This window comes from Thunnus thynnus, chromosome 9 (assembly GCF_963924715.1).
Source record: "Thunnus thynnus chromosome 9, fThuThy2.1, whole genome shotgun sequence".
In the NCBI taxonomy this organism is placed as follows: domain Eukaryota; kingdom Metazoa; phylum Chordata; class Actinopteri; order Scombriformes; family Scombridae; genus Thunnus; species Thunnus thynnus.
This window is the reverse complement of record NC_089525.1, coordinates 30411474-30426263: the sequence shown is the minus strand read 5'-3', so window position 1 is coordinate 30426263 and position 14790 is coordinate 30411474. Positions and strand designations below refer to the sequence as shown.

Sequence of the window (14790 nt, the reverse complement as noted above, 5' to 3'; positions counted from 1 at the left end):
AGAAACAGAAAGAGTGTAAGAGAAGTAGAGCGAGAGAGCCACAGTTAAGTAACACATAACTGCTTCTAAAACTGGACTTTCAAAGTGGCTTTCTCCAACACTGAGCACAAAATAACCACATATCATACTGCGTCAGAGAAATTAGAAATACATCTCACACAATATTTGAATATACAAAGACAGAGTGACCTGTCTGTGCAGCGTGAACCCAGATGAGAAACACTTCGACACGCTCGCGGAGCTGGCAGGTCATCCTGAGGACGGCCCGTTATGTGGGCGCTGCTGACACCGCAATGATCTTCTTCTCCTGTCCTTTCCACCTCTTCCTTCTCTTCCCTCTATGTTTCTTGCTTACTATCTGCTCGATAGTTGGTCTCTTTCCATCTCATGACACCTCAGGGTGACCGTTGTCTCCGAGATGTTAATGGTCAGCGTGTTGGGGAACGGATAAATGCATGTGAAGAGATGTTGATGTAGGCAAGTTGTGTGTGCAAATTGAGACAAAAAAGCCTCCACAGGAGTTGAAAATGTTTCAAACCAAAGCAAAAATTCACCTAAAACATGTTTTCATGTTACACTAACGAGCCATGGCAGGAAAAAGTATCACAGTGAAAGCTTTATAGTGGGATTAAAATTTATATTATTACATAGAAAGCAGATGTAAAAGTCTGTCCAGCCTGCAAGAGAGGAAAGCTGCTAGACAAGCTTAGAGGCACTGCTCCCCTATTACCCAACAAAAACACACACAGTCTTTTCCGTAGGGAGTCGACACCAGCAGAAGGTGATGATTCAGAGGTGCTAAACCACTCATCAGTAACCTCCACACAGACGCAACCACTTACCTTGCGAGGCAGCTGGATTCATGAGATCACAACATCACAAGATCACGTGAGAGTCCATCTCGTCAGGCTTCAAGTTATCCACTTGTGTCCGATCAGCGTCCTGTGAAGACTCTCACGTGATCTCGCAAATCCAGATGCCTCGCAAGGTACGGCAGTGATAGACAGATGGTTCATCCAGTCACATGTCAAGTATTTTTTGAGAGCGCCCGCCCCTTTTCCAAACAGTTTACAAGCATGACTTCTCCGATGGTTCTGTGTAACAAACCACCAGAGCGTCGGGTTAAGCAGCCACCTGTTGTTTCTCTCTGTGTGTCATGTCAAGTGTGTGAACAAGAAACCCACACACATGCTGTTTATACTGGTCACTGGACAGTTCTATAAGCAACTGCACTGGTATAAGTTGACGGTCATGCCAGCTATTAAGTTAATAATGTGTGTAATGTGAACATTTCCAGTTTTGGCACCTTCATTGTTAGTATGAAGATCTGACTGGAAAAATACTGACAATGAAGAGCTGAGAGCAACACGTATACTGCACCAATTTTCACTGAAGTTATCTCATTTTTCTACAAACAAAAAGCACATCAGAGCATTTTTAAATATGCTATAAAAGTCTACACATAGTGGCTTTAATTAATGGATTAACATTTCAATTAAATCCTGTCATAATACGTTACTAAAGAGGCACTCACCGCCTCAGGCGATGTTTTACAAAAACAAAAATACGAACTAAATGATTTTTATTGGCAGTGGAGTTAATTTGTTGTTACTTCCCCAGGGTCATGTGATTTACATGTTTTTAGCCTTAAAAAATTGCTAAAAATAGTAAAAAAAAAAAAATGACAGAGCTGCATATTCATATTAACATATTTTTAAAAAGCTAATTCTGATATGACACATTCAGCATCATTACTGTAGTTGATACGTTATCTTAGTTACAATCACTGTCATTCATATCATAAAGAAAAGCAAGATGTTTTGATTATCTTTCCAGGGAAGTTACATTCCCAGTTCGCTATGAAGGATTTGTGCTTTACTCTCCTGTGTGTGTGAATGAATGTGTGTAATTTAAACAGACAATTTACTTCTTCTCTTTGCTGTGTGTTCATGTTTAATCCCCTCACGTCTCCTCTTCTTCCCTTCATACTATACAGTAGACAGTATGTGAGTCTGTAACTTATACCAACCTAACAGTAACATGAGCCCTTTTCATAAAGTTTATTTATCTTTAGCACTTTAAGCTAAACACAATATGTCATCCCAACTAAACAAATCGCCTCCCCCTCAGGTCATGTTAATGGTTTCTGAACCGTTCTGAATTACAGCCAACACAACCGTGTGAGTGTGTGTGAGTGTGTGTGTGTGTGTGTGTGTGTGTACAGTATGTGTGTGTATGTATAAGCCTGTTCTCATTTATTTAGATTATGTGTGTGGGTATTTATAAAGTATTTATCTATGCTTGTGTTTACTATATTACTAATATTACTTCATGTTGTTACTTTTATATTCGTTTGTGTGTGTGTGTGTGTGTGTGTGTGTGTGTGTGTGTCCAACATGATTTACATGTGCCCCACATGCAGCGGCAGAGCAGACAGCTGGTTGGTTCCAGCACTAACAGCCTGTTTTAAGGGGCTGTTTGGGTTAGTGATGGAAAACCCTCACAGCCTTCCACTCTTACTGAGGCTATTTATAGACCGCAGAGCATCCACACTGCAGGGAGCGGGGATAACAGCGAGCCAGCTGACTGACCAACTGTTTTGCTGGTTTGCTGGTTGGCTGGTGTCGTTTATCTTTGAATGCAAACAAAGTTCACCACCAAATTACATTAAATACAAGGAGAGACCTTATCATTTGACAATGCAGTAACTACCTGTCATGATTTATTACTAATCTGATACCTTCATGACTGACTGCATATCTGACTCACAGGTAAATAAGGCTGCAACTCACTTTTTTAGTATCATTAATTATTCTGATTGATTAATCATAAAGGTTGCAAATACAGATTCCTTGTTAAGCCCCTGACTTTACATCTGACTGACTGACTGACTGACTGGTCTCCCATCACTAAGTCTGTCTTAAATAAAGTGTCAGCAGTCCTGGTCTTTGTCAAGCACAAAGCTGCACAGGAGACATCACTCAGTGAAGGCAGGAGAGGAGACGTATTCATGCATGTGTGTGGGTGACAGATAGTCTCTGTCTCTAGTAACCTCATACTGGAAAAACAACATTAGCTACAACTAAAATGTCAGCCTGCAAAGTAAAATTGGATAAATGTAGTATAAATTGTGGACAAAAGACCAAAAAAAGAAAGGTAGTAAATCATTGGAAACAGATACATGATAGCTATTTGTGACATTTTCAGTATATTGTTCCAAAGTCACAGTTAGACTGACATCTGAAATGATGATATGAAACCACACAGTACAATTTACTGTGCCTTAGCAGTATATTTTGTAGTATTAGAATTAGGGATGTCATGATCAAAGCCTATATTTACCTAAATGACATACTGTTACTGTCCAGCGTACATTAAAGTCAGTGTAACCAGTCCAATTTAGGTGGCACTGTTTGATAATTGAATAACTCTGCATTAATACAAAAGGCAGCATCACAGCTTTCTTTTCTCAAAGTTTTCTTTTAATTCTTACTAAAAGGCTCAGTATACAAAGTAAAAATATATGTATTCATAGCAGCAGAAGTTGATTAAATACTGTATGTATCTGACACACTGAAATAACAAGTGTAGTCTACTAAATTCGGCAAACACTTGATCCAAATACTGGTGGTCCTGGTTTAAAAATATTAAGTTGATACACTTAAATTGTTGATATGTATGACATGAATGAAAATTTAACTGTTAGAAAGTGACTGATCAGCTAGAGAAGACTTGTCATCCAGTTAGAGTTACTGGAAATACAACAACCTTGCGATGGTACAGTGGAGCATCTTCCCTCACAAATGATTTTTGGCTGAGTACCGACACCAGCTTGCAGCGAGCACACAAACCTGACAACAAACAAGTTTAATTCTATTCTGTCATCAAGTTACTAATGGCTGATATGACCTGCCACCTGTCATGTTCGTCATTTCAATGGGCAGAAGTGTCATCGAGTAGAGAAGCTTTTCAACTCTAGTGGGCATCTGATTGGGTTTATTTTATTTTTAGGATCCCCGGGATCATCTTGGGATATCTCTAATTAGAATACAATGTGACATTGGAACAGATTGCGTGCTTGTGACTTTGTAAAATAAAGCATAGCTGCAGGAATGAGTTTTAATAGCCCAATTTGGGTCAAAGCTACTCGTTGTCTTCATGGTCTTGTTGCATTGATAAAACTTAATACTCATTCACGCAGCAGCTGTGTCCTTGGATCTCTTGGTTCACTTTCTCTCACACCTACAGCATGTGTGCAGATGATGCATTTCACCTGAAATAAACATTTTAAATGAAAAATGAGGCTTTAATTCACAAAAAGGTTAATGAATCACTGAAAGCGTCCACTGTACGGACAGAAAATCATGTTGCGCATTGTTAGAGGAGACAAACCTGGGAATTTACGCTTCCAGGAACATCTGTGCAGATTCCAGCTGCATAGAAAAGATGAAAGTAAAATATAACTTGGTTTATCGTGAAGTCGGTCTTTTGTTTTAATCTCAGCAATAATTTGTAGTAGCAGCACGACCTTCATGTGTGACAGCTGTATGACTTCAATAAAGAAAATCACCTTTTCTCACAGAAAAAGGGATAAAGACTCTGCAGGCTGTTAATCACGGCAATCAAGGTGGATTCAGCCCTCGAGTCTGTTAAATCCTCTGTGTTTTACCTGTTAGCGGGATGAATCCACCTTAATCTCTTTCTCTCTCTATCTATCTCTCTTTCTGTTTTTACTTTCTTACAAGTTTGTGTGTGTTTTACCAACGATTTCACTTTCACTTCTCAGCATCTCTCCCCGTCTTCTTCTTCCTCCCACTCTGGTGAACGGGAAGATGGATGTTTCCTCTTCCTCCTGTGTTTTGTTGTTGTTGTTCTCCTGCTCTCCTGAAATCTATTGTTTTGTGAGTAATGGAACCAATAAATATGAAATGTTTTTGTCCTTTCTTCTCTATTGGTATTGAAGGACAAACTTTTTTTCCTATCTACTTCTGTTCCCCTTCGATTGCTAAGTGAACTTCAGCATCTTGCTAATATTCCCCTAAGACTTTCCCTTAAGCAGCTTCAAAGTTTCAAAGAATATGAAATGAACGTGCTTCCAAAACCTCGGGCGTTGATCTTCTGCTATAACAGCTTCCACTCTTCTGCTTTAAGGCTTTTCCACCAGATTTTGGAACCTGGCTGCAGGGATTTGCTCCCTGTTTAGCCTTTAGGAGATATTAATGAGGTGCTACACTGGGAAATCAATTTATTTATTCCTGTGCCTAGTTTCCCAAAAGCATTTTAAGGCTTAAGATGATCATAAAATACATCTTTTGAACCCTCTTAGAAATGATTGCAGATTAATTAGTGGCTCCTACCGACTCGTTAGAGGCTGAGAGCATCTTAAAAAGCACAGCGACTTGCAGGAGGAACCAAAAGCTGCATGTTTTATTTAAATTGTTTTTTGTACATTTTTAAGTCTCTACTTTTTTCATTTACACTGATGTCAAATTTCAAGTGAAGTTTGTTGTAAAATGAGTGATATTTAAACTAGAAAGTAAGACTAAACCAATACACACAAAAATTAATTCAACAATTGTCCCGGTGGTATATTCTCAGGTTCTTTCTATTTATGGTGTGTATGTTTGTCTCAGCAAGTCTAATACAGGAATGATGACAGAATGACACATATGCTTGAAACTTATAGGAGTCACTGCTTCATTTCAGTTTTAATATGATCTTCTTTTATTTTACAACATTTACACTTTCAATGTGTGTATTTTCATTACACAGCACAGCTTACGGACAATTAAATATGCAAAGTTACTTAAAAATATATTCATCATCCCCTTCAGCACCACAGACAGCCAATGTTAAGAAGTATGAGCATGCACTATGTCCACACTAATACATTTTCATTTCAAAATCTCTGTCCACACGAGCATTTTATCACCATTTCAGAAATAATCTCTGTTCATACTACCTCCCCTGGAAACGCATATCACATGACCATTGACATAACCTGGGCATGCACCGCTGGACACGAGACAATAATAGCTTAAATAATAGCTTTCCTCCTGCACATGTAGGCAGTAGTAGCATTACAAAATGCAGAATGCAAATGCACAACGGCTGCCAGCATATACAACAAGGTCAGCAACACCTGTAGTAAGTTATCCATGTTGAATTAACCACTGGTAGTCGAGGCTGATTTATTGTTACTTGTTTTCTTCTGGGAAATGGTCATGAGATAGAGGCATGACAAATCAGGGAGGGACACGTTGTGACTGATAAAACCCAATCAGGAAGCAAACGTGGGTGTCTGCATCATTGTTTTCAAAAGTCTCTGTTTCCATCTGTCCAGACTAAAACGCAATCCCAGAGTTTTCAAACTAAAACTGGGTCAGCAGCATTTTCAAAAGTCTCCGTTTTAGGGGTTTGAAAATGGCGGAGTATTGTGTGGATGCTAGGCGTAAACGTGGCAGAAGTTAAACATATTAGTGTGGATGTAGCCTAAGACCGATCATTATCGGGAAACGAGGTCCTGGCTTTGTGCACGGGGGCACTGTCATGTTGAAACAGAAAAAAGAACTTCCCCAAACTGTTTCCACAAATGTCTAAAATATATTTATATGCTGTAGCGTTGACATTTCAATTAAATGGAGCTAAAGGGCCTATCATGAAAACAGGCTCACAGTGCATCATGACTTTGTAAATAAATAATTTTCAGCCTGAAGGTCCTCTCACTACAGAGCTTTCGTCTTCAGCATTTGGAGCTGTCAGGTGTCAGCAGACCTCATCAGACTCAGCAAATTTGGAAATAGTTATTATAATATGAAAAGTCAGCTGTATTAAATGATAAGTTAATATTCATAAGCTAAAGCAAAAAATGTAATTTAAAGTTGTTGGTGTAGTAGTGAAATAGTAGTAAGTCATTGCTGGCCTGAGCTAATCATAGTGGTGTTAATTAATCATTATCATAATGCTTTCATGCAGTGGAACAAAAGAAAAATATACACTTGGCAATTATGTAACTATGATGTGAGAAATGTGCCAATAAACTTTTTGCTCATTATTTATTTATAACAAATACAATTCAATTGCTTTTCAACAGTTTCCTGAATGACAAAAACATATTAAAATCAATTGAACCTATTTTTGAATCTAGTAAGTTTTAATTGAAAGTTACCCATTTGCCCTTTTCTTTTCATATCTGTATAACACAATTCACATTAAAAAAAAATGCTTGTATGATTACAGTGACCTCTCATTAGCTGTTTTGTTGTTTTTCTATAATCTCTTCTCATACATCTCTCAATCAATAGCCCTCCAAAAACAAACACTTAATTTTTTTTTGTTTGATTTTACAAAAACAAGGCAGCTGTTATTAGCTGTTGTTGCTCTATAACCCGCCAATCTCTCACATGTGTGACTCAACGTTATTAAAAAAACAACATTGCCAAAGTAATTTAACATTTCAAACCAAACTTATTATATTATAATCATATTTTGTGGTGCAGTTAGTTAATTAAATTGAATAAAATTGTTGGAATCAGTGGGGTTTAACACTCCATTAAAAGATCTTAAATGCATTTTGAAAAACAATTATCGATTGATTGTTCACAAATACAAGTTGTAAATTACTTCTACAAGAGTGATTACTGATTCTCTCGTGCTCCATCAGGAAAATCAAGACCAACTACTTCATCGTGTCTTTGGCGTTTGCCGACTTGCTGGTGTCGGTGCTGGTGATGCCGTTCGGCGCCATTGAGCTGGTCCACCAGAACTGGATCTACGGCCAGACCTTCTGCCTGGTCCGGACCTCACTGGACGTCCTGCTGACCACCGCGTCAATACTGCACCTGTGCTGCATTGCCCTGGACAGGTGAGAGGCTTGTAGTCATGGTTACATAGATTTATTTTCCGCTTACTTTACCTGAAGTAGATACTGGATGATATCGTCCCTCTGGTGTGAACTCACACCTTATCGACCTCTGCGTCTTTGTACTGCAGAGGTGAGAAAGGTGGATGTATGTGGGCAGCACATACCACTGTATGTGTGAGTGTACTGTATGTCCTGTGCAAGTCTATTTTATGATGTATTTCTTTTTATTTAATAAGAGCTACCAGCAATAACGCTCTGTCTTGCACAAAACTCACACCCCATGAACAAAGTCACTGAAAACCCAGCAGCTACCAACATGGTGTCAGCAGTACACCCCCTACTATATACATGCTTCATCAAACATTTCTCATATTCACATATTTATGCATTAAAGATAAAAGGGAATGTTACTACCTCATTTAACCAAATCACTACATTCAGCATATGGAGTAAACAGAGTGGGTACCATCCTGATAGAGGTCCATATCAAAAACAAGTAAATAAAGTAAGTAAAAGTAAGTGGAAGCTAATTAAAGTACAACATGTACAGTTCAAAAAATAACAGAAGATGCACACTTCATTGGGAGATCTCCAAACCCTAAAATGAAAGACGAAAACACACCCCATTCACTCCAATAAAAACATAATCTCATCATCTTATCTAAATAAAAATGTCGGCCTGGATCTTGCGGGAATTTACGATGCCTTATAATCTACTACAACAATGGCACACTGCTTGACATGAAATAGTGCTCCTCTGCAGGATTGCACTTCACTTGGACAAGTGTGAAGCCCTGACCTTACTAGGAACTCTTTGTTTATGTGACACAATGGTGTCATGCTTATAATGAGTCAGGGGGATGATATAGTGGTTGAATCAGATTTACTGAATAGATGTGTTGATGATTTATTCAAGGTTAAAGGTCAGAATTTACTGTGTATTAGTGCTGTTAGAGTCAGTTCATTCAAACCACTAAAACCATGCATGTATTTTCTCCACTTTCCCCTGGTGGTATCTAGTCGGCTTTATCTGGAAAGGTTTAGAGAAGGTAGAAAATGCTGAAAACTGTCCACAGCTACTGACAAGACAAACCGCAAATCATTTTTAAGGAATAACACTTATTTAAAGCAGCTATAACTAATATTTTTCAATCAATCAACAATGTATCAAAAGGCAGTGTGTAATGTCAGAGGTGTCACTCGTAGTGATGAATCTACACAAAATTATCAGTGACTCTGCAGCTCTTCTCGGCTTTACAGAGCTTTATGTCAAGTTTCAGCTCATTGTTTATCTGTCCGGCTGCAACTTTACTGTTTTGGTTCACTCTCAGCGCTCTCATAGTGTCATTTCCAGCCACAGCAGGCAGCTGTTTCCAAAGAAAAAGCTCTAAAAACCCACTGTACACTACCTGCAAACAGACGCAGTTAGCGACTAGCTGGTGAACACAGTGGAGCATTTAGCAGCTAAAGAGTCAGATATTTCCGTCAGGAGTTGGAGTGAGTGAAGAGTGAATATTGGACTTACATTTATCAGGTTGGGCAGACACACGACTCCAAATGAATGATAATGTTGCTCCATGACTGCTGGATGTGGAAATAAGCACTTGTTTACTTACAAATTCAACATATAAACTTAAAAGGTCATGATATCTCCTCCATCTTTTTACCACCACATACTGTAAAGTTGGTCCAGAATTAAAATCTTCAATTGTCAATTGTAAGGGTGAGAAGGGGCAGAACGCAATTTGATTTTTATCGGATTTAAGTAAAAGCCTTCATTTTGATGGCTTTGATATTAGCTCCAGGTGGAGGACCTGCAGACTGATAACATGGATTGTGTGAGGACGTAGACTTGATAAATTCCTTTTATTGCCTCTGCAGCCAGTCTGATGGGATTTATTTCAACAGAGGAGGGAAAAAATGAACTCTGGCGTTTTCAGTATTTGACAAATTTCAGCACAGCAATGAACGTAAACATAACATACGATTCAAACCGCAAGAGAGGCCTGTAAAAGTTATTTATCCAGGCTCCCAAAAGTGCACAGTCATACACCATACATCAGCTTATTACAGTTTGGCCACTGAGAATGCTTGTTTTTGATTGGCTGCCTGGTGTCCATTAATTTCTTGTAACAGACAATATAACTGGACACCTGTGACGCAGGTGTTTGTTTTCTGTACCAAACAATGCAGGAGCTTGCAAAAGTCTGAGAAAAGAGGACTGTGGAGGAATTTTACTCTCCTCAGAATTTATGGATCCTGTCTGTCACTGTTTGTCATTATTTTTCTGCTGCCCACTGAATATTTGCTGGTATCTGTTGTGTTTTGGGGGGTGAGGGAGGCATCAGACCAGATAGGGTAAGCCTTATCATACAGACAGCTGGATTAAACTTCACCACACCTTGACAATTCCCAAAATTGAAACAGATATGGCCATAAATGTCACAGTTTTATCACTGGTTTCTTACTTTTCAAGCTGATTTGATGACTCCTCAAACATGCTGCAGTATTGTAAGCTCTAAAAAACAAATCAATCATGCTGAAGAACCTCCACTGGATGTAAAAGTTTGTTTTTTTTATACTTTCAAGGTAAAACAAGTATTAAACCCTTTGTGGATTTGTGTGTGAAGCATGTATGGTGATAATGCAAGTTGAATGCAGAGTATATGTCTAATGGCCATGATCATTTAGGTTAAGTAAGGTTCATCCATAATGTGTGTGCATGCATTTTTAATGTGAATACTTACTGGGGCCATGAACACGAGAAAATTTTCCAAATCGGACGAGCCAAAGATGCAAAGCTCAGCAACAGTGAAGGAGGAAATGGTCTCTTCATTCAATTATCTGGCTGGATGAGGTTTGTACTCTTCTATATACATTCAGCTGCCTCCGCATCTTGGAACAGCATGGCATCCATTATCAATTCATTCAGACAATCACCCATCATTACCCCCCCCCCCCCCGAGTTCCCCTGTGTCCCCAGTGAATCACATCACATCTCCCATTGACTGTATCTTCATCCTCCACTTCCTTTAATTGCCTTCTTCTTTTGTTGTCATGTTATTTCTTTCAAGAACACGTATAGTCCCAAAGCCAAGAACTTTCTCTTTCTTTCAAGCTTCTTGCTTGTATTGTTGCTGCTTGTGCTAGTAGTTTGTTCTTATTCTGTATCCTGTCTATAGTGTAATTTGCGCTCAGTTTTTTGCACACTTTTACTCTCCAATTTAATCTCTTTTATGCTAATTACTACATTGTACCTTGTTTTGTTGTTTTTGCATTATTGTTTTATTAACTTTTCTCTTCTATTATTTCTTTTCCTTTATCTTATCTCATTACCGTAGCACATTTTTGCTCTTATACGTCATTACTGTCACTTCATCACTTTGTTTAGAGAAGTGCATCATTACAGAGTGATACAGACATAAGTATTAGGTCTCAACATCTTCAAAAACATTTTGTCCTCTAACGATTAAAAATAAAGAGGAAAAATGAACAATTGATACCTTTGTGTAGGGGAGTTAAAGAGACCAACAGCATCTAGGTCAGTGATACAGTGTTTTACTTTCATATGTTGAGTAGTTTGAAATTACATATTGTCAGGCCAGAATCTCATCATGTTTGTGGTTACATTAAATGCAACAATAGACAGACTGACAGAAAAAAGTCTACTCTTATGTAAAACTTCAGGATGAGACCATGAATTAATGAAACTGTCAGTCAGTTGCAGCCAAACGTAACCGAGAGTCTGCAACCCCAGACAGTACAAAGCCCAGATTAACTGTTTCTCTCAGTGTGTATACATGTGTGGGCTCTTCGGGATATTTTTAATGTCCAACACACACATCAAGCAAACGGCACATACTGTAGAACAACAGAAACAAAGGAAATAAAGATTACAACAAGTCTTGGCAGATTAAACTGTGGATATTTTTTGGTAATCGTCCTTCGTTGCGATGACTTGGAACCCAAACTTCCTCTCTGTTGAGGAGTTCATGTGCCAAAGTGAGATAAATGCTATCACAGTGATACATAAACAAAAAAAATGGATTCAGACTACAGAGTAAGAAAGAGTTTGTCTTCATGCAAGACTTCATGAAGTATTTGAACTCTGTACGGTCATGCACTGTTTACCACTGAGGCGGGCAAGACTTTCTTGTCCTTAAAGGACCATACCATTTACAAAAAAGTATTACATAATACAGCTAAACATTCTGCAAACCATTCTGCTGTGTTTTAGATTTGTTTTTTTTTTTATATGTTTCTGGCAGTCACAGGTTTCCTCTTTAAACTTGAGGTACATAATTCACCACACTGAAAATAAAATCTGTGTTACTGTGTCTAACTTTAAGTTACATTATTGTTAAAAATGTTATGTTACGCAGACGTTGTTTGACCCAATACTTGACAGATAAGACAGACAGGGCACTTTCTTATACAGTGTTGTCTTTGAATGACGCTCTTTTCAAGTATCTTATTAGAATAAGACAATAGATAATGACACATTATCACATATTTATCTAAATATAGATTTTCACTCAGCCTTTCAACTTTGAGTAGTTTCTGCACGTCTTTAAGTCATCATATGTCTCCAACAAGCTCCACCAATCAGAGGGGTAGGGTAGTATCTATGTAGCCTTTATGGCAAAACCCAGAGTAAAAAATATCTACAAAACCCTGCATAGTAAAAAGTAAAGAGCATCAGTATTTCTATCACCTCAAAGCGTCTTATCGCTGGAATGTGATGGTTGGATGGTTGAGAGCACACTTAAAACTGAAGCTGTAAAGTAATGGGGACAAAAATGAGATTTTGAAAAGTGACAGGGACATGGCTCCCCAGTTCTTAATGGAGGTTATATGCTTGGATTGGTTTATGCAACTCCAGCAAGTTTCAGGAGTGTGCTAATTGGTTTTCATACTGAACAGAAATTAATGGAATGGAAATTAACAGTATGTGCCTGTAGGAAATACGTATCCAAAAATCTACAACCGTACAGCATGCATTTGAAAATGGTCAGCAAAATTTTGACTATACAGTATAAACTTTGTAGATAAGGAGCTCAAACTTGGTGCTTTAACCTCAAGGCAGCACCATCAGGGTGGCTCAATTTAGGGCTCTCTTGAGGTCATGGGTGGGAGTAAGGTCTACCAATCCTTATGAAGGAGGAAGGATTTGTACTGTTGACAGGCAGTTCTTCCCCAAAGGCCCGAGTCAGGGCAAAACACACTAATGAGAGCCACTGCGCAGCTCCCCTGTGGCAACAGGGGTTAAGTGCCTTGGAGTGAGGGCACCTTGACCCTGATATCCCCAGCCAATTTAAGATTTGGACAACAAACATGCAATAGTTTTGCGTCAGAAGTTGTCTTTTAGCATTTCAAAAAGTCCCTGAAAGAGTACAGGCTGTTGCAATAGTACTTAGTAGTTTAGTTTATTTTAATCAAGAGGAAATTCTTATTGACTGGCAGCGCATGCCGTAAACATTATACTCATATTACGTTAGACTCCCATTCACAAAAAAAAATAATGTTGCAAAAGCCTTCGGCAGCAAACAGAAACATTACAATAGTAACTACAGAGGACAAACAACAAGGTCAGCAAAAGCAGGTGACTCATGGGCGCTGAGGAAGACAGAGAAGGAGAGGATGGAAGAAGATTGTCTGCTGAAGAGCAAATTGCAAAATGAGAAAGATGGAAAAGAGCAAAGAAAGAGAGAAAAATGATCAGAAAAAGTATAGCAGACTGAAAGAGGAATGAGAGAAAGGCACATGCAGTAGAGGGTCAAAGAGAGACATTAAGAGTTCGATGAAGAAAACCGAACAACTGACAAAAAATGTAAAGGTTACAACTCTGTTACCATAGCTCTTTTGTTGTACACACAAGTGCACTTAAGGTGTAAATGTTGTAGCTGTTTACTGTCCTTTACTGTGTTTATTGGATTTAATAGTTGGAGTAAAATCTTAAAAATATATCCTTTATGCCTCTTATGTTAGAGGCTGCTTGGATCCTTCCAGGGCTCCACTTCTGTTGCAGTCTACAAACTGACTTTTCCTGAATCACCAACATAAAAAGAATCTTTAAGAAATGCAGACTGGGCTCCATATGGTTCCTCAAAGTCCTTTCAGTTGTTTGTGCCAACAGAGTGTCTGCAGTTACTGGCAGCCTTGAGGTTAGAGAAGCAGGGATGCAAAGACTGTTGGTTTAATTACACAAAGTAGACGACAAGAAGTTGGACGGAAAGTGAGAAGAGGCACCCTCTCTCTCTCCTTTAACCTTCAAGTTTTAATGCTTGAATATTTAAGAGGGGAGGACAAAAATGATGAATGATGAATCTTCTCCCCCCTTTAATTAATCCCCTTGAGACGCCCATGAGCAAGGGAAAAAAAAACATCAATATCTTCATGGTTTTACTGATCAGCTTCCCTTGTAAAGCTATCAAAACGTTCTGATGCAGGATGTAGCTATAAAACAGCACAAAGTCCAGTCCGCCTTTCCCGGTTGAAGTAAGGTGAAACTGTGAATGGAAATGAGAAATTAAGTTTTGGGCATGCTGTGAAACACCTGTCACTTGTCTGCTCACTTCTGTGGTGCAGGCAGAGCTGCAGTTCAAAGACTTGGCCCTCAGACAGCTTTTGGCATCATATGTTATGGCTGCTGATGGGTCCTGGTTCACTAGGACGAGGAAAAGAAACTGCCTTTGACCACAGGGTGTGATCCCCGCTGCTGCTTGTGCTCTGATGAGAAACTATAACACTTGAATACAAAGTGAAAGCAGTAGCCTATATATGAATTATGTGCAAGAACAAGCACACACTGTCATGGATCTGTGCACAAATCCTTGTTTACAACAGTCTTGGTGACTTTTCTGGTCTTTCTATATCTGACTGTCCAGACCGGGGTCTCATGAAGAAACAAGCATTCTCTACGCTTC

General features: G+C 38.8%; 1 protein-coding gene across 3 annotated transcripts in view; it reads left to right on the top strand.

Annotated features, from left to right (window-relative positions):
- The window catches only part of htr4 (5-hydroxytryptamine receptor 4), a 187131-nt gene that overhangs the window by 88960 nt on the left and 83381 nt on the right, over window positions 1-14790 (top strand). For all 3 annotated transcript variants that reach the window (XM_067600022.1, XM_067600019.1, XM_067600021.1), the window contains exon 4: window positions 7664-7864. In XM_067600022.1, coding sequence (XP_067456123.1) covers window positions 7664-7864 — 201 coding nt within the window. The remainder of the gene's footprint in view (window positions 1-7663; window positions 7865-14790) is intronic.